General features: G+C 40.7%; 1 protein-coding gene across 1 annotated transcript in view; it reads right to left on the bottom strand.

The window, feature by feature from the left end:
- Window positions 1-17337, bottom strand: part of PCCA (propionyl-CoA carboxylase subunit alpha) — a 272561-nt gene extending 255224 nt beyond the window's left edge. The window contains exons 1-4 of the mRNA XM_071430901.1: window positions 17181-17337; window positions 9370-9447; window positions 6191-6238; window positions 6037-6105 (exon numbers count right to left, since the gene is read on the bottom strand). Of these exons, the coding sequence (XP_071287002.1) occupies window positions 6037-6105; window positions 6191-6238; window positions 9370-9447; window positions 17181-17234 (249 nt within the window). The 5' untranslated portion in view covers window positions 17235-17337. The remainder of the gene's footprint in view (window positions 1-6036; window positions 6106-6190; window positions 6239-9369; window positions 9448-17180) is intronic.
- Window positions 17338-20389: the final 3052 nt, after the last annotated feature.

Here is a 20389-nt window from a genome sequence, read left to right on the forward strand (position 1 = left end):
GATGAGCAGATTAAGCTTGCATTTTTCACTATAGCCAATGAAAAGTTAATTACTTCCTCCAGCAACCCACTCAGTTTCACAGCAATGAAACTTTTTTAAAAAGGCAAATTACTGGCAAGTAAGCTACAATTCTGACCAAAAGCACACTCCCTTCCACAGAGGTCTTTCCCTTCATGGGAATATCACCACCTGCATTTCTCATGCTTTACAAAACTGTCCAGGAGTTCACTCAATAAAGCATGGGGACAGGATAGTAACATCATCTCCATCCCCCCTCATGAAGAAATGAACAACATGCTGTCTTGCTTTTGAAACAAAAGGCAAATACACTGAAGGAAGAGTAGAACAGCAACCGGTCTGGCCCACTCCTGTTCTGCACATTTTGCAAACACTACCACTTAGAAGAGTTAATTTCTCCAGACAGTACAGGGAGGCAGAGTCCACTCTATACACTCTGGACAACAGCCCAAGAATAATGTACTTCAAAAAGGCATTAAAATATTAGTTTCATTTTTGTATAGGCACTCAAAACAGATGTCTCCAAGTTTTCTGAGTATAAATCCCTGAAATGCCATTGGGAGACAATGAACTATCAAAATTACTGAATTTCTAGTTTTGTAGCAGATGATGGAAGAAAGCTTTGCACATTTTAAAAGACAAAACAGCAAAAAAAAAAAAGTAAATGAGAGTTTGGACAAATGTTAAAACCCCTAAGTTAGTTACAAGTAAATAAAACTCCTCAGTTTTAGATAAACTTTCACTTTTCAAACTAACTAAATTTTTTACATTAAAACTTAAATGCCAAATTGCCCTCCAATACTTATTTTTGCCAGCTGGATTTCTTAAGTACAAAATAAACTGACAGCATCCCATTAAGCTATAGAGAAGTCTTCAGCAAAATTCTCAGTTTATATTGTTGCAGAAAAAAACCTCATCTTACTCAAATTCATTCAGCTCAATAAAGACATGATATAGAAACTTATAACCTTTATCAACTTTGCAGTTTCCCTAAACCAGATTTTTCCCCAACGTCCTTCTGAAATACAGTCTCAGACTCCTAGCTTAAAAAAATGTTAGAAAAGGAATATAGAACTTCCATTTCTAGTTAATTTATTTTTTCCATTTTCTGTCACCCAAATTACTACACTTTCTGGAGAACAGCTCAATTCTGTGCAATTACTTTTACATCAATAAAGGCATTTGCATTATTTTTCATTTTATATTATGTGGCAGAACAAGATTTAAAACAGGCAGTTTAATACAACACCTGAAGTCTTAAGTGACTGATAGGAAAAACCTTATATGAAAGAAGTATAACTCACTCCTCACTACTCTGTTAAGTTTTAGTAGTTTACATTACTTTCCCATGGGATTTTTTCAGTCATTTATAGTTCATTGCTTCATATGGCTATAGAATCCCTGCTGTGTTAAAAAATGCCAAGTAAAATTATATCTCATTCACTGCTTTATGCTATACCTTCTTTTGTTCAGATCCAATTAGTGAAAGCTTGTTCTTCATTTATCATACTTTTAGCTGATTATGTTAGGCACTACAATAGTTCTCTAGCTTTCCTTGACAATGTTTGCACCATCAGTGTTACATTTATGGTTGAGGAGGCTCTTTCATCTTAACCCTCTATTCCAATCAGTTCAGGGGGAAAAGTACATATGATTACTCTTGTTCAGACTTCTTTGCTTGTTTTCTCATATCAAAAATAATTCCACCAGATGTTTTAATTTAAAAAAAATCTGAATTTTACTGGTCCTTCCCCACTTTACCTATTCAAGTGTAAAGAATCAGTGTTTTGAAAGCTGAACACTGAAGTTAAAAAAACCAAGAAAACTTAGCATTTTGAACAGTATACAACTTTCTTCTCTGCTTTCGCCAAAATAACAGATGCAATCAAAGAGTATTAGCCACTATTTTCAAGAACCTGAAAGCATCCATTATGATCTATTTTATTCAGTACCACATAAGCAACTGTAATGCTCTATGGGGGTCTTAGCAGCCATTTTGTCATGCTGTTTTTCCCACCACTTCACACATCCTCCCACCTCCACAAAACTAAATGCAATTCAATCCCATTTAATACCATTTCCGGCTATCTGTAAATTTGCATTAATACAGGAGCATCCAAAAGTCTCAGAAGTCACCTATCTCCTTTTAAGTTTTGTTAACATTCTCTTCCCTATCACCATGACAATACTCACCTATAAAAATCTTTCAGATCTTTGGTAATTTTTAAAATTAATAGCACAAAACAGTATATTTTGTTTTTTGTATTCTCCCTCTTCAGGTAAGCTTTATTTGGTTCTCGGCAGGTTGTTCCATTTTTGCCACATTCCCAGTTTATAACAAGTCCTCTCTGCTGCTTCCTCCTCATAACAGCAAAGTTTAAAATTCCTTGAGATGAAAATTCCTTTATGCTCTTCTAGTCTAGTTACTACTTTTATCTATTAATGGTAAATATCTCCAGATTGATATTGCTCTATCAGCATACTCAAGACATTTGCCATGGTGCTCCACAGAAACTAAGTGTGAAAAACAAGAAAAAGCTGTTTCATGGAAAGCTTATATGCACTTTGTTTATTCCCACCACCTCTATTCAGCACTGTAAATTCCACAAGGATTTCAGTAATCTGAAAATTTAAAAGAAGTCAAATATTCAACCAAAAGAAATCTAAAAGAGCTCTAGGTTAATATAACTGTAAAGTCTTGTAGTACTTTTATTCAAAGAGCATTATTTTAAGATTGTGTATACAATTCCTATACAAACATTAGTGAAAATGCCTGCTTGAATCATTGAATGCATATCACTAGATAAGAAATAAATTAGAAGCTATCACTGAAAAGCCTGAATTGTTAAATACCTTGTGATACCTGTTTTATTTCTCACCTTAAGTATTTAGTGAGCATGCTGAAGGAACTTTGCTTCTGTTCAATTTCTTTGTGTTTTCAAACAGTATGACAAAACCAGAGTCATAACAGACCAACTGGACTGCCCTCCTTTTATATTGGTTATATTGGTTACAATTAATTAATTCATATTAAGAGTATCAGGCTACCTGTTTCTCAGTGAGTAGCTATACAGATGACAAGGAATGTAATAAGGGGCTTTAACTACATCTCAAAGGTTACCCCAAGTTCTAAGCATAAAATTTATCTATTGTAGCTAGTGCTACTTCTAAACATGTTAATAAAAATTTATTTTTGTAAGATAGCCCTACCTACTTTGGTTACTTAAAACCCAGTCCCACTATTTACAGAAAAGACAAACACTGTTGGGATGGGCACCCAGTTCAACTGCACATCTTTACAGCTATTTCTGTCTTTGGTTCAGTGACCATCATCATCAGGGTAGCTGCCTATCATACTCATTACTTTTGCAATACAAGTCATGAAGGAGTGAGATATCCTGTCAGCACAAAATCAAGAGAATACTAACAACTCTCTTGCAGCATCCCATCACTAAGCAAACACGTTTTTCCTAGCTCCATGAGGACAGAGATTCCTTTGGCAGGTTGCATCAGCTCCTGAGCATGACTTCAAAACATTTGACATTTTGCTATGACTGGTACAGCCAAGAAGGGTGTTGTTGATGAAACATTGGACAGAATTATGAACAACTGTTGTTGGTGACTTTACTGTAAGTCACAGAGTAAAAGAATTTGGCCTGTGGACTCATCTGTCAAGGTCATCCAAAATGGCAATCACACACATCACTGCAATGGGCCAGGTCATTCCCATAATGAAAAACTAGAAGCACCCAAGTCATTAAAACAGACAACATCAAGTAAACTCTTTTCCAGTGCAAGCACACAAGGCAATGACTGAAGGATCTACAGTAGACATAAATAACATGGATAATTAGACCCAAAAAACTAGCTTAGAATAGTTTTTCAAGTAGCCTTCCTCTCATTTTCCTTTAAATACCTGGAGCTTCTTCAATGCACATAGCTAATGCTTAACCTCATACAGATAATTTGGTGAGTCTTTAGGTAAGGCTCCAGAGAGCTAAGCAGACACTACATCACCCTTACAGCATTTGTGAGAGCCTCATCTCTTGTCCATAAACTCAAAATGGCAGCATCCCTTCTAACACACTAAATGTTATCTTGATGAACTACCATGAGTATATTAATGCATTTCTGACATACCAGCTTGGATTTCCTTTCTCTTGGGAACTATTACTAATTAAAGACCCTATTTGTATTTTAAAGCTAATACAGCACTGTAGCTCAAAGCAGCATAGACATATTTTCAATTTCCTTTTTGTAAATGCACTATTTGTACACCCTTCCCCCTAAAGTCATGAGTTGTACTTTTTCATGCCATTCTTACTCTCTTATTATGTTCTTCAATCTTGGTTTTCACTTACTGCTTTCAGATCTTGTCACCATTGCATTGTGACAAGAACTGGAAACTTGCATTTCCAGTTCATAGCAGAATCCACACAATCAACAGACACACTGGAGAGAAGACCAATTCATTTTCTCAAGTCTATTATGGACTGGTGAAAGAACATGTGGGTCTTCTTTAAACAGCTTTTTAAGTCTATTTTCAGGATGAATTCATGCCAGTGAAAAGGCTATGCAGTGCTGCTAAACAGTGAATCCATTTATCTTTACAGCAGATGCTCTATACATAAGATGGAATTCAAGTACCCATCAGCATGCTTCAGTTTTACTAGAGGAATCATAGATCATACAGAGTAGTTTGTATTCATATTCACATAACCCTTCACTTCCAAAAGAATTAGAATTTATCATGATGTCTGACATCCACCCATTAAGAATTCATTTCACAGCCCATTGAGCACCCACAAGCTACTACATTACCAGTTATGGCTACCAGTTGAAACCCAGACCAAGTGTACTTTCCATTCACCTCAAAGAAAGAAATACATGCCATAAAAATCCATCAGTAGAGCATTTCAGAAAGTCTCATTTCAGTCCCTTGCTCAGTCTACAGCCTATTCATACAAGCTGAGCTGGTCATGTAGTAATAGAACCACAAAGGGACTCAGACAAAAGCTATGTCAAAGTCCAAAACTCCCAACAGCTCCCACCTTCATTCAACTCTGAAACACCTAAGTTCTAACTACTTTCAGATTTCATGAACCACGTCTGTTTTTTCAATGTTGAGTAACTCGCCACCTATATTCACAAGTCCTGTCCTACACAAAATACACTTTTTTTTCTGGTAGCTTGTCTGAGTGACTTCTTATTAAATCATAAGACAGGGGTTTAACTCCCTTCCAGATTTCAACAAACTTTCCTGGAACATGGGGGTATCCCTGGTCATTTCTCCTGTAGCAGTTCTTGCAGGCAAGGAATAATACTGTGTTCTCTCTAGTCAACAGGAATATGTAAGTATGACTACACTTGCTGTTATACCACACAAGAAATTATCCTGTTATTGTTGCCATGAATGATAATGAAGAGACTACAAAACCTGAAAATGGGCAATACAGGTACCTTGCTTGTCTAAAAAGCTATTTTAGCACCTTTTCTGCTATGCTGCTGAATATTGAAGGTACATCAATAGCCTCATCAAAGGGAACAGCTCCTTTAAGCCTGTTTAGGATACCTGGTAGAAGGGGACATTTCTCTGGAAAGTAATGAAAAAGACTTACCAGACACAGGAAAAATTCATACTAAGCTTTATACCTTCTTCTAGGATCCACACTTCATTGCTTTTTTGTGCATAATAGCAAAACAAAATTTAAGTTTTACTGCTACTCTCACACTTGTTGCCCACATCTACATATGTGCACATATATCTAGCTTAATCCACACAAAGAGAAAGGTAGCATTTACACAAACACAGAAGAGTTCACAGAAAAAACATGCTAAATACTTATCCAATCCTTCCTCCACCTTGCTATCTCCACTCACTTCAAGCACATAGAGGAAAAGGACAAAGATACTTCAGAATTGCCAACATACCTACAACAATAATCACTAAGACTAATAGCTGCAAGTCTTGCTGAATTACTAAAACCTCATCTACCACTTGAATTAAGTAGTACTCACAGCATTGGCGTCGACATCACTGTGTATGGCAACTGTTTTAATCCCCATCTTCTTACATGTTTTGATGACCTACCACATAAGAAGTGAATACAAATATTTAAATACCAACACTTTTAGAATTAAATATAAAAAGATGAAAAGGTTACATACTTACTCGGCATGCAATTTCTCCTCTGTTGGCAATAAGCAGTTTTTCAAAAGTCTGAAGGGAAAAGAACAATGAGAGTCTTGAGAAACAAACAGAATCCAAGTTTTTCTCCTTTCAGAAACATGCATTCTTTTCTCCTCCACTTCCACTAAAACCATGGTTTATCCATGAGCTTATAATTCTGAGATGACCTACTTTTAAAAGAGTTCTCCTGATTTAAATGATAATATAACAAACAGCATGCTATACTAGATCTACCCAGCACACAGACAGGTTCAGAAAAAAAAGGCTTTGACTATTCACATGAACATTCCTTGGATCTCCTTGCCAACTAGAACCCTACCACAGCTCTAGGAGTCAGTCAAGCCCAGGGAAAAGGTGCAGTCAGTTTTATGTTGCCTGGAAGCAGCACAGATACATGCTGGTATTATACAGGTACAATGCTAGCAGGTACAGCGGTCACAACCCATAACCAGTATAGATGACCTGGAACACAATACTCATCAATTATGGGAGCCCTTTAAAAGGCATTCCAATCATAAGGAAGAGAGGCTCCACCATGCCTAGTTTGTGGAGGATAAAAGACTGACAGTTTGACCCAGAACAGGCATACCTGCTGAGCTGCACCAGCCTTGCCCCTTCTCCTATCTGAGCCTCACCTGAGGAACTCCACAAAATCCTGCAAGGCCATCAGGACACTGTTACACACTAAATAGTAAGTAGCATCTGCAATGCAACAGAATAGCAAATCAAACCTAACTACTCGCCTGAAATTCACTGTTACCTTTCACACTGGAATGCACTAATGCTGCAAATGTACCTTCAACACTTCTAGATCATGCCTGTAAGAGGGAATACCAAGCTGTTGGAAGTCAAAAAGCCTTACAGCCTTTCCCATTAAGAAGACAGCAGCAGAGCAGCACAGTTGCTCAGCATAAAAATCTCATTGCTGGGACTGAGGGTTATTGCTGTCATGGGCCTTGCTACTAAACACAGGGGCACTTTGGAACTGCACCTGCTCAGTTATAAATACTGCTACTGAAAGGGACTGTCCTGGGTGACACTCTTACCCCACTGCTTTCTACACCCCAGACGACAGGGATGCAGCTCCAGTACACATCCCAAGTTTGTGAACAGTCCTACTCTGCCTCCCATGCTCCAAATGAAAAACATACAATAGGGAACCAGCAGGACTGTCTCCTTCAGGGGCATACCACATCAGTCATACCACATCAAGTTTATCAAATGATACCCAAAGACATTTGACAGCTATCCTTCCTCCACTACACCAAACAGCTTGCTTTCAGAAGGACTAGGGGAAGAAGAGATATTGCACCACAACAACTAAATGGTTTACTAACCTTACAGTCATTAGCTAATTTAAGGAGGGGAAGACAGGTGCCTGAGGAGAGGGAGGAACACTGCAAAACCCCAATAGGAACTGCCATTGACAGACTAGAACACATTATTTGCTCTACACTCCAGAGAAACTCAAGGTGCCCTTGACCAAATTTACTTTTTCAAAGTCAGGGCTGAGCTGACATCACATGACCAGTTTAAAAATACTACCATGTGATAACACTATACAGAAATTAAGTGATAAGAAATCCCTCCAGGTGAGAGCTGCAGCAAGCTTACACAGTAAATTCAGCCAGATTTGCTGAATACCACTGCCCAGTGCACAGGCACACCTGGCGCAGATGGATCTTAAACAAGCTCAATTATCAGAGGTACCAATACTTTAAGAAAACCACAGGAGCTAGCAACTTTTTTTGAAGAGTTCTTAGGTGGTGATCTGGTCTAAAAAGGTTATCAACATCATAATACACACACTGTTCCCAAGTCTAAATTTCAGCATTCTAGGTACCTAAAGATTTTCAGGCATACAGATTGAGGGGGAATTTAAAAAATACTCCCAAATACCTGGTACTGAAAAGCATCATGATTCAAGTTCACCATCAACCTAGTTATTGGTACATAATGCTGTTTTATTAATCAGCTGTGATCACAGTACAAGACAAGACTTTCAATATCAAGATTATAAGAATATTTGACATTTTAATTTCTCAATTCTAGTCTCTGTCTAAAGAAACAGATTAGACTCCAGTCCAGCACAATAAAAATAGTTAAAATCACATACTGCTTTGGAGTAACATTTTTAATATAATTTCAACTAATTAGGCTGAAAAGGTGTCACATGAAAGTCTTATCATTACAAAGACAGTTTAAGTGCTTTTCAGGTTTGTTTTGTTCACTCCCCCTTCCTCTGTCTGTGGTAGTCATGAAATGACATAGCTCCTAATTGAGAGAAACCAAATACCCAACTATATGGCCTAAATATAATTATGCACTTAGAAAAGCAAGGGAACCTTAATTAAGCAAGAACCTTAAGAAAAAGAAATCTTCAAAAAAAACTGTAAAGCTACAGTTCTAGGTACACACTGGTTTTCTCCATTTCCTAATATTGTTTTACTTCTAGTTAATTGCTTCTACACTGGTGTATAAGGACAAGCCTATCAGTCCTGAATTGTTGGCATCCTTGCCCTTGAATATTAGCGTACCTTCAGTCACATTATTTTTCCAAGTGTGTTACTTCAGAGGCCATGCCAAGACAATCTCCCAGAAGGAAAGTTTTTCTTGGCTCATAACTGTAAATTGAGATTACTACTGCACAACTCCCAAGATGAGGATTTGCTATTCTCTGCAGGCTTTAAAGGCCCATCTTTTTCCAAGGTCTGAAGTTCTCATCCCCATGCCCGGTCATCTACCAATCATGCTGCCACTGTTACAGAGTTTTGTTTCCACAAACAGCTTTTGGCTAGCCTAGCTCCTGAGTGTTTTAACAGGCCCATTACCACCCACACTACGAAAAACATTAACAGTTGTTTCATAATTATAACATGTTCAGGCCAGTATGTGACTTTCCCAAGCTCACAATCACTTATTAAGCCTTTTGGGATACACCCAAAGTAGTATTCCAATCTTGCTTGACATGTATGGTGCAAAATCAACTTCTTTTTTGGTTTAGAAAGAAAAACATGCTATTAAACCAGTGATGGGTTATACCACGAGAACTACCATTGTTAGTAGCAGCACAAAGAAGAGGGCAGCTTAAAAACCCAAAAATCAGTATTATATTAGTATTAGAAAGATGTCAAAAAGAAAACATGCACCATACTACTTACCTTTTCATTTGGATCATACACAGATGAATAGAGTTTATGTGAAGTTATAAGGCACCATCTTGAACACAGTGTGTCCCACTATAGAAGAAACAGGGAGTTAAGCCTGTTACAGTATGCCATTACATTAAAAAACATTTCATATGCTGACATCTCGAGGAAACATCCATAGTCTTTCATTCTCTCGCCAAGTGGATTAAAGCTCATAGAGAACTGCCCTTCTCCAAGCAAATACCCACAAACAGTAACCAGAAAAAATTCAGAAGCTCAACATAGGAGGTCATTAGCTTGAGCATAACGTTATTTGTAATATATTCTCTACTATACCATCTTCTTTCCTTCTTGCTCCAAGAAATACCTACAAGAAATTCTCAAAAGAGCATGCATGCATATGCCTGTACACAGTGGTGATGGGGAGAGGCCTTCACTGCTGGGCATACAGCAGGCAGCAGACTGGCCCATACAGAGGGGAGAAGTAGAACAGACTTCAGATGCTAGCTAAGCTCTCAGTCTTATCTATCCTAGGCTCCTGACAGCAATCTGAGGAAAAAGAGGTCTTTTTTTCCCTTAGACTTCTGCTCTGAACCAACTCCTACACAGACAGTTCCTATAGCTTGATATTTTTGCACAACACAGGAAAAAGCAGTATACAGATGCTATTTCAAAGAAAACACAATAGATTATATCATAGATTTGTAAGTGAATCCAAAAGGAGATTAAGATGGGTATTACTTAAGCAAGTCATTTTACAATGTAATGGCAGTTAGCCATAAACAAAAATAATCATACAGATAAAATGATAGCACACCAAAGATACATCAATATAGACAGCTCTGGCAAAGTCACACTTAATCCCCCATGTGGAAACAAAAACAGTATAAAAAGCCTTAATAATAGATATTGTCTAGTAGGAAACACAAAACAGCAGTGACAGAAACTGCCAGAACTCAGAATCTGTCAATTCCGCCTTAAAGAACTGTTTTCAAAAGTTGCAGAGATCTGAGGAAATAGTAGAAAGTAAAGGGTATCCTGTGAAAAGACTGAGGGGAAAAAAGATACAAATATGGACTACATTAGAAAAAAGATCAAAAAATAAGATCAATACATGTTCACGTAAAGAGCTTAATTAGAGAGTTCAGTTGCATCTTCCACAAGGGTAGTGAACTTAGGACAGTTCAAAATTTGATCAAATTTTAAGTTTACTGTAAGCTCATATCGATTTTGAAGTAACAGTGGCTGTCAGTAACTGGAAAGTGAGCACTCCCTATACAGCCCTCTAGCCTGATTAAGTTTGAAAATACTTCTCATGTTGCATCACAGAAAGCAGAAACCAGCCAAGGGTTGAGAAGGCCATCACATTTGTAATGCAGCTGATCTTTTAATGTTATAAAGGAAAAACAATATATTTCAACACAAGTAAAGGAAGCCTTAGAGCCATACCATCTCTTGCCAGCTCCAACCAAGCCTCATGAGCAGAAAGCTGCTATAGTTACACAAATTGTTTAGTTGCCAGTTACTAGTGGCAAACATAGTTCCCAGATAATCCACCTATGCCTAATTCTTCCAAACAATTCACAAGTGTTTAATTTTTCCTGAAACTAAAAAGGGTTAGTGGAAAGCAACCACTCCACCTTGTTCACTGAGCTGTTTTCCATTCAGTTTTGTTTGTTTTGGTGGGGGTTTTTGTTTCTTTTATTTCTTTCACTTCATTCCTCAAAGATAAAAACCAAACCAACCTGAAACACAAATCATTTGATACGCTAGAATCAAATTTGCTAGAGGTTCTTTTGGTTTTTTGGGGTTTTTTTGCAGGAGTATATTATTCTTCATCTGAGTATGTGACAGTACAATTGGTTTCAGGCATTAAAGAGATGGAGTAAAGGACAGAATTCTGCAAGCTGCAATCACACCTGCCAGCTGGTCATTATCCCAAATTTACAGCACAATTGTTACACCTTCAGTGACTGTACTGTGATCTAGATATAGTCAGAGGGCAGAGGAAGGACATCTAGAGAAGCAGCGGAGTACACTCCTCTGCTCCAGAATACACATGGTTAAGCAGATTGGGTCCCTCTCTTCAGAAACACTATTAACAGAAGTGCTTGAGAGACCTCAAATAGTCTAAAGAAGGTCATACAGGACACACAAAAACTCTCCACCAAGTTAATATTATTCATTGGAGAAAGTGCTTGTTAAGGGTCAGTGGGACTAATCTAAATACTTGCAGTTAGCAGGGAAAATGCAACAACCAAGCAAGGAAGGAAAAGCTTCTGAACTTTCTTGTAAATACCTTTCATCCAAAACTAGTTTTGGATGCCTGTGAGAAGCCAGAAGAGCTATGCACAGGAGACTGGAAGGAAAGGCTATGATGGGGGAAATTAGCTAGCATTAAACTGTAGAATCTTAGCCATCTTGGGAGGAAAAAAAAAAAGCCCTGTTAAAACTTTTTATGCAGAAAGAATAAAATTACCAAGCAATTAAAACAACTTGGAAAAACTTTAAACCACACTCAGCTCTGATTTTACACTATAGAATTGGACAGATTCCATATAAAAATCTTGTAATAGCCTAACCTAACTACCTACCTATGTTTAAAAATTTAACTGCCTCCTCTCATACACACAAGCAAATCACTGAGAAAGTCAAGTTCAGCCCTGAATCGAGTACTTGTGGGGTAATTTCCTAAAATAAATCAAGCATATTGCTCAACTCTAGTTCACAGCTTTTAAAAGAAGGGTTTCTATATACACTAAGGTTTAAAAGCTTGCAGCCACTTAAAGAAATATGTCTTTAGAGGTCTGCTCCTAGCCACTAAGAGCAATTGAATACTTACTTAAAAATAAACAAGCATTTTGAAAATAATGCATATCTAAGGCCACAAAGGAATGTTACTAAATTGCCATCTCCAACCCTACAGCTATGCAGGTATCATCATCAACCCCTAGGCTCCCGAGCTCCTGCCATAGGTAGGTTCTTTAAGAGCTACACCAAACCCCCAAAGACCTCTCAAACCAACAGGCCAGCAAAGCCAACCTAACTCTCAAGCTACATCCTTAATTGGCTGCCTCCCCCAAACCACACATGCCCCAGCTATTCTAACTTACACAGCCATTTCCTCAGAACACAGCCCAGAGAGCTCAGCTTGACCTAAACACTTCCTTGTATCTTGTAAAACTAGGAGAGATCAGTAGTGTCATCTGGTATAACCTATTCTTGTCATGATTTTTACTTCCATTTGATAAAACTTTTGACTCTTGAAAGCCCAAGAATGCAGGCTATTCATTTATGAGAACTCAATCCTAGACTTCTACATCTGGCTTAGAGTTTCCCATGTCTAGCAAATTTTTGGAAAACAGATAGTATTTTGGAAAAAGCATCCTGCTTTGTCTATTATTAATTGCAAAATAGCCAAACTGCTCTACAACAGCCGTAGCAGTCATAAAATAACTTCATATTAAAAAAAGAAAAATCAAACAACAGAGTACCTTGTAGAATAGTAAGCCCACTGCACACTCACTTTGAGACCTCAGAGACAAACTGCCTCCCCTTGGGCACCCAACCCTAGGAAACCTCCTGAGGTGGTTTAAGGACACAGCATACAACAGCAAAACAGAAAATTTACTTATTATTTAGATATGGCTTATATGTGCATTTTTAAAGGCTTACATGCCCTCATGGAGGAAGGAAATCTCCCTGCCATGCTGGTCAGCTTGTAAAGAACCCATTGATACTGAGCTTTACAGGCAGAAAAAGGCCTCAGTGTTAAATGGAGACATGGAGCTCCAGATTTCAGGCAGGAGAAAACCATCATATATCAATATTTGCTGTAAGAAGTCTAGTATGGGAAGGAATGTGTATTTTAGCATTACTAGAAAATACAGTAAGCAATACCCAACAGTAACAGCCAGACTAGCACATTTCTTTTCACTATACAAATTCTACCTCTACTAAGATTTTTGCCCCTACACTTTCAGAGACTTGGATGTAAGATACCATAAGAATAACCCCTTTATCTTCATGGTGTATCTAGTATTAGCCAGCAGTATTCCTGAGTAGTTATAAAACTAACAAAAATTATTATTTCTTTTTGCATGTTTTGATTACACAACAACTGTTCCCAAATCTTTATTTCAACTCATTTGACAACAATTTCCTGTGTGTGGAACTCTGCTGATGGGGTAGGTATAAAGCACATAGCAAGCAGACACCCTCACATGACTGCAAGACTTATAATCTCTAAGGCTGAAAACAGAGCTTGATAATAGAATATTGTACAAATCTTGTAAACAGAAAGGGAAACATAACACTTCTGTATTTCTTTTCTCTAAGGAAGCACTTTCCCTTCCTTTGTATGCTCAGAGTGCTGAACAGCCAAGCCCTTGTAACTGTAAGCAGATTCTCCTGAAGCCATCTGCAAACGCAGCTGTGGTACAAGGTTCTGTAATGCACACTGCACTTCAGTGTCCCTTCTCCCTGACCAGACTGACAAACACCCACGATTCTAAGAACAGGAAATCTCTTTCGTATCTGCCAACATAGCATACAAACTACAAACAAGGAAACACTCATCCACCTAAGGCTAGTTTTTTAAGCTCAATCTTTCCTATATCCAGGTAGCTTCTCCTCTGTGCCAGTCCCTAAAGCTTGTTAGTAAGCCAGGCATGGGAATACAACCAGCTGAGAAGCTACTCACAAGGAGTGGGAAAAATATTCTCAGCCAAATTCCAGTCTAGCTTATCCAAGATATCCATGCAGTAGTGCTGGCACAAGCTGGAAGGAAGCAGGAGCAGCCTGTGGTCAAGACCTAGCAGCTGCAGAAAGTTGGAACAGTTTCTAATGGCAGCAGCCTTAAGAGGTCCAGTAAGGCTGGCTGGCACCTGTGAAATAGATCACAGTACTGTAACAATCTATGCAAGCTGGGGACAGACAAAATAAATTAAACCACTAAGAGTGTTTCAGAACAAGAGTGACATTTTTTACCCAACACAGACTTTAATGAACTCTCAATTTTTTTTCCTTTCAAAACTTTTTGTTGCACATTTTCCCCAGAGTACATAGCACTGCATGCCTTCCCTAAAAATTCCAAAAAGCTACTCCTGGAACCAGAAATCTCTACCTGAATTACACTTTAAGAGTGCTTGCCAGTACTAAAATCTGTAGTTTACATACCAGAAACAATCACTAAACTCCAGAAGTTAGTGGCTACATTCATCTCCACAAATTGGCAATCATTTGAACTCCCTTCCCCAGCAGCAAATGATATCCAACCTTGCTATCCCATCAGCCTGATACTTCTGCACTTAGGAACAAGGGTGAAAATATTTCTCTGGAATAACAGCATGCTAAAAAATAACATCACAGGAGAGAGCAAGGGGCTCCCACTATACAGATAACTTCCATGACTTAAAAATTTTGGGTGCACGGATGGCAGAGAAACTTTCCATACATTTAATTCAATTACTAGAAAACTTACCTACACTGATAAGGAATAAACTGCTGATATAGATTTTAAGTCAGGATGTATAGTATTTGTCACTTCCTTTTACATTATTTTAAACAGTCCAGAAACTCTCTTTCAAGAGTTTCATGACTGAAATATAAAAGCCATGTCTCATACACATTTTCTGATGACAGCCTTCTTTCAACATCAGGTTTTCTCACAGCTACAGAAGTGCAAAGCATTTAAAATGAAATTTTGGTTATATTCTAAGCAGAACCCATTCTGCATAAAACCTAAACAGAAGTGACAGGCACTACATTAGAAACAGAGTGGAGAGTCAAATCCCCAGCTCAGTGTTTCTGCACCTTTCTCAGGTCCTTTATTAATTCCCACATGAAAGCAGCACAAGAAGTTAAGGACATCTCAGTAGTAGCTACTAGCCCTTACAAAAATTGTTGGAGTTCCAAGCACAGTCAAGTTTGAAGATGTCAATTTCTTATTTGTCTATGTCAGCAAAACATAAAAGAATGTATGAAAGCAATTTCCATGCAAATTCATTTTATTAGAAGTTTCCCAATATATTGTTGTCTTGATGGTGACCTTCAGGGCTATAAATCACTTCAGTGATATAACTCATGAGTGCTATTAAGTAGCTATAAAAACATTTTGTTTTACAGAGGTGCCACTAACGCAACATTTTCAATACTGTGTGCACTGATGCTGTCAGACAAGACCCTTGAGATGCCAGAGAGAAGGAAACAAAGAAGGCCTTTTACAGGCTCCAAAGGACTGACATCAGTCTTAGAACTACTTAGTAGGAAGAGCAGAAGCTTTCCATATCTCTATACACATCCTCATGGCTACCAAAAATCAGATGTCAAACAGGATGGGCCCTCCGTTAATGTGAAGTCATCTCCAGTTAAACAACTCTGGTTTTCAAAAAGCTTCTCTTGTGTACACCTTCACAGGAAAACAGGTTTACTAGGTGTATTTCCTAAGGAAAAATACTTGGGCAAAATACATGCTGTTTTCCCCTTTAATCCATTTTCAAAATTCCCTGCCCACAGAAACCACCTCTTTTACATGATTCCTAGAAACAGGTGAGGAGTTCCTTACAGTATTGCTATGAGGCAACATTTCTAGAAAGAGGCCCATCCCAAACCCTCAGGGGTGCACTGGGCAAAACATTTTCTGTAATTCATTGCACTCTTCTCCACTGGAACACTACACAAATTTTCCTTTTCAGGGAAAAAAAAAAACTGTAAATTCTTTCTACAGCAAACAATTAAAAGTGCATTACACTACTTTTCCCATAAAGAAACTAGCTGCAGCGTCATTCAACTGTTACACAACACAATGTGCAAATGCTGTTTGGTCTTATATAAAATAGTATCTTTCTCTTAATACAATCTGTAGAGGTAACAACAGAGGTGAAAACACAGCAGGTGCCTCAGTGAAGCTACTCCACAGGCTACAGAATAAGGTTTCCTAGATAATTTCAGGTCTTCATCAAAAATATTGGTATGGTTCTGCAACGAGTTTATTGCATTTCTATGAAAAGCAAGAAAGAGAAAACCACAGTAAAGCTTTAAGCAACAGCAGAAAGCACCATAAGTATATGGGGTTAAGGGGGAGGTGGGGGAAATGGGGAGGGAAGAGAACTCCTTTCTCTGTTAGCTAACATTTTACAACCAAAAATAGCACAAAACGACCCTCTATCTCACAGTTTTCATAAGCTTGTGTTTAACAGAGGGAAAGAGCAGAAGGAAACTGAAATCACAGAACCTCAGAATCAATCAGGTCAAAAAAGACCTCTGAGATCATCGAGCCAAACCTATGGCCAAACACCATCACGTCAACCAGACCACGGCGCTGAGTGACACGTCCAGTCTTTCCACGAACACCGCCGGGAACGCTGACTCCACCATCCTAAAGTATCACATAACCCGGCTCACCAGCAGAAAATTAACTTAAAAAAAAACCAAAACAAACAAAAAATCACGGTCTCCTGGCAACATGCCGACGGGACGTACCACGGAAGGGCCTCTCGGGTGCCGGGAGGCCGCAGGCACAGGAGCCGGGCTCCACAGCCCCCGGCAGCCGCCTGCTCCCGGCCGCCTCTCGCCGACCGCCCCCGGCCCACCCGGGGCCGCGGCCCAGCACACACAGCGCTCCCCGAAGCCGCTCGCCCAGCCGGGGATCCCCGCCGGTCAACGGGGAAGCTCCTCGGGGGAGACACCACCCCCCCTCCGCCCTCCCGCCCTCAGAACAGCCCCTCGCCCGCCGACCCCATCCACGGAGAGCCTCCACCACCCGCAGCTCAGTGCCCCCAGGCCGCCGCCACTCTCGTGCCGGCCCCAAAGGCGACGCTCACCCCCGGCAGCCGCGCCCGCCGGCCGCCGCAGCGCAGGAGCGGAGCCAGCGCCATGTCCGCGGCCGCCGCTGCCCGGCCGCCCTTTCACCCGCGCCGCCGGGGCCGGGCCGCGCGCAGCCAATCCCGGCGCGCGCCCGCCCGCCATGGGCGGGGAGGGGCGCGAGGGGCCCGCCGCGCGCCGCACGTGCCCCTCGGGGTCGCGCTTGCGCGTGCCGCTCCGGGCGCGGCTGCGGCGGCTGCGCGCGCGCGCGCCCGGCGCGTGGGGCTGACCGCGGCGGGACCGCGCCCCGTGCGCGCGCACGGAGCCTCAGGACATCCCCGGCCGGAAGGGACCCGCAAGGGCCATCCCAGGACAACTGCTGGCCCTGCACAGGGCAGCCCCCGAGGCACTCCATGGGCCTGAGAGCATTGTCCAATGCTTGAGCTCTGCCAGCCTGGCGCTGTGGCCCCTGCCCGCGGAGCCTGTTCCAGGGCCCAAACACCCTCTGGGGAAAGAACCTTTTCCCAATACCCGGCCTACACCTCCCTTGACACAGCCTCGTGCCCTTACCCTGAACGTATGGGGCGCCTGCTCCTGTGCACCGGCCAGGAGCCGCAGCAGCACTGGGAGGGGACCCATCCCTCCCCCGGGCTTCCAAGGGGAGAAGGTGCAAAGCGCAGCTGTGACAAGCTCCTGCCCTACGAAGCACAAGCACGGTCGGCATGAGAGAGATGTTGATCATCCTGTGCTTCACATCATCCGCAGCATGTACTTGCTGCTTGGCTTCCTAGCACGCCAGAAACTCTGAGTCAGCTCCTTCTGAAATTACCTGTGCTGCCAGGTCCACACCTGCTGCAGGTGTGCTGGTCTCAGCTGATGGACATGACAGGGCAGTGCCAAGCCCCAAGTAAATTGTCATGCCAGGAAATGCTGTAAAGGTTTTACCACGATGAGGGTGCGTGTCACTGTGACCATCTCAGACCTCTGTTGAAATGCAACAGAGGCATAAACTGCCCACAGCACTGAAGCATAGAAAAGACACAGTCCAAGCTGTCCAAATGAAATGAGTGTTCACAAAGCATAGGAATAAAAGAGCTTTTGCCTTTAAATAGCATTATTTCTACCATTTTTCCCTACCATGGTGATTGGAGAAATTAGGGTAAACTCAAGCCTTCATCCTTACTACAGTAGCAGATCAAGACTATGTTTCCTGAGGCTGAAAAACAATTATTCCCAGTTAAGAAAAGGGAGTGGGTCATGGTTTGCCCTTCACCCAAGACATGCTTTACAACAACCCCCTGATAGGGTTGGAAGACAGCAAAAAAAAACCCCACATCCATAAGGAAAACGTATACGAGCAATGCACACATTTAGGTTAGGAATAATCCCCTCAGACCTTAGACCAGTCTAGGTCCTTGGGCAGTTAGAAGATGCTTCCTATTCAGCCAGATGATTATGTAAGTGCAGGTTTTACCAGATTACATCATCCCCTCAATTCACACATCATTACATAACAACCCTTATATTTTATACCTTTATAGCCCTCAGTAAATTCTCTCAGGCTATATATACTATATGTACAATCACATTCTGCATATTCCCATGCTGCAGGGAGACACCAGAGACGGGCAGAAGCTCCAGGCAACTGGGTTCACCCAAACATAGATATTTTCATAGGACACTAGCTGCACGGTCCCCTAAGCAAAGCACAAGTCCCTACTTGCATTTATGCATAATATTGAAAATTTTGGCCTAGTTTTATTGTTTGGCATCACTTTTTAAACCTCTTATGTCAGTATTTACATTCAAATGGAACAACATAAAAGCTGTGACAAAAAAAAAAAAGAGAACACTAGTATCTGAAGGGAAACTGTCAGGAGGATGAAGCTAGGATCTACTCAGTGTGCTGGTCAATAAGATGAGAAGCAAAAGGAGAAGCTGAAACACAAAGTTCCACCTGAACGTGAGGAAGGTCTTCTTTACTGTGAGGGTGACTGAACAGTGGAAGAGAATCCCCCAGAGAAGTTGCAGTCTCCTTCCCAGGAATTACTCAAAAGCCATCTGGAATCAATCCTGAGGAACACCCTGTAGGGGTCCCTGCCTCAGCAAGGAGTTTGGACTAGAAGACATCCAGTGGTCCCTTCTAACCTTAACCATTCTGTGAACTCTGCTGCATACCAAAGATTTGTGAAATCACTTCTCTCCCTTTCCTCCCAAGCAAGCAGCAAAAATGAAATCAGCATTGGTTCCCCCTCTGTTGCACACGTACACATTTGATCTGCTGCATTAACAACAACCACACAGGTGGGATCAATGCAAGAAAACTCTTCTGAATGTCTAGAGCAGGTCACCTTATTTTCAGTTGATAGTCACAAGCAGACCCTGTAGATTTTTTCAGTAGATGCGGAGAGCCTTGAAAGTAGAAGAGACCAAGAGCAGAAGGGTGGTGGACTGACCACATCCACCAGAGGCACTTCCTTAGGTACATCAGATGCAGGGAGATACACACCACAACATGGTGTTACTGCTTTAGAACAATATCCCGAGGCACCTGACGTCAGTTCCTCCTGCCCTCATAAAGCAAACGGTCACATGGCATCCCCGGCATGTTTTCTTTCCCTCTACAGAGGAGATTCTCTTTGCCAGCCCGGCTGAGGGATGGCAGCCACCTACAGAGGCGCATCAAAGGAGGCCCCCCACAGCTGCAAAGGGAAACTGTCTGGGATTACACACAGACACCGCCAGCTGGGTGCATAAAGAACTTGATGAGAAATGGCCTAATGCAAGCCTGTTTCCATGTGAAGCTAAGGCTCCTCGCAAGTCGAAGAGACTGGGGCAAAAAAGAAAAAAAAAGCTAATCTCTCTGCACGTGAAGTTTTCTGCCTTCAGTGTGATTTGATTCTGACTGACATGTTTCTACTAGCAGTCTTTTTGCTTATTCTATTTTGTAATGGGTAGTGCACACAAAATATAAAATTTTGTTTCTGTAAGAAAAGGAAGATATGTAATGGATCAAGATAATACACAATTACTATTGAACATTCAAAAAAGAGAACTTACACAGCATCACTGCTAAAGCAATTGTAGATATTAAAAAATTAAATTGTGAAACTAAAACATCTAGAATAATTAAATGAGTTTGGATAAAAACAAAGACCTTAAATCTGCATGCCTGTAAGCACATTTGTAACGTCATAACTCAATATAAACCCCAGTCTCAGTGAAGCTG

The sequence above is a fragment of the Agelaius tricolor genome, unplaced genomic scaffold, assembly GCF_023055355.1.
Source record: "Agelaius tricolor isolate 1412-34295 unplaced genomic scaffold, bAgeTri1.0.p SCAF_7, whole genome shotgun sequence".
Taxonomy (NCBI): Eukaryota; Metazoa; Chordata; class Aves; order Passeriformes; family Icteridae; genus Agelaius; species Agelaius tricolor.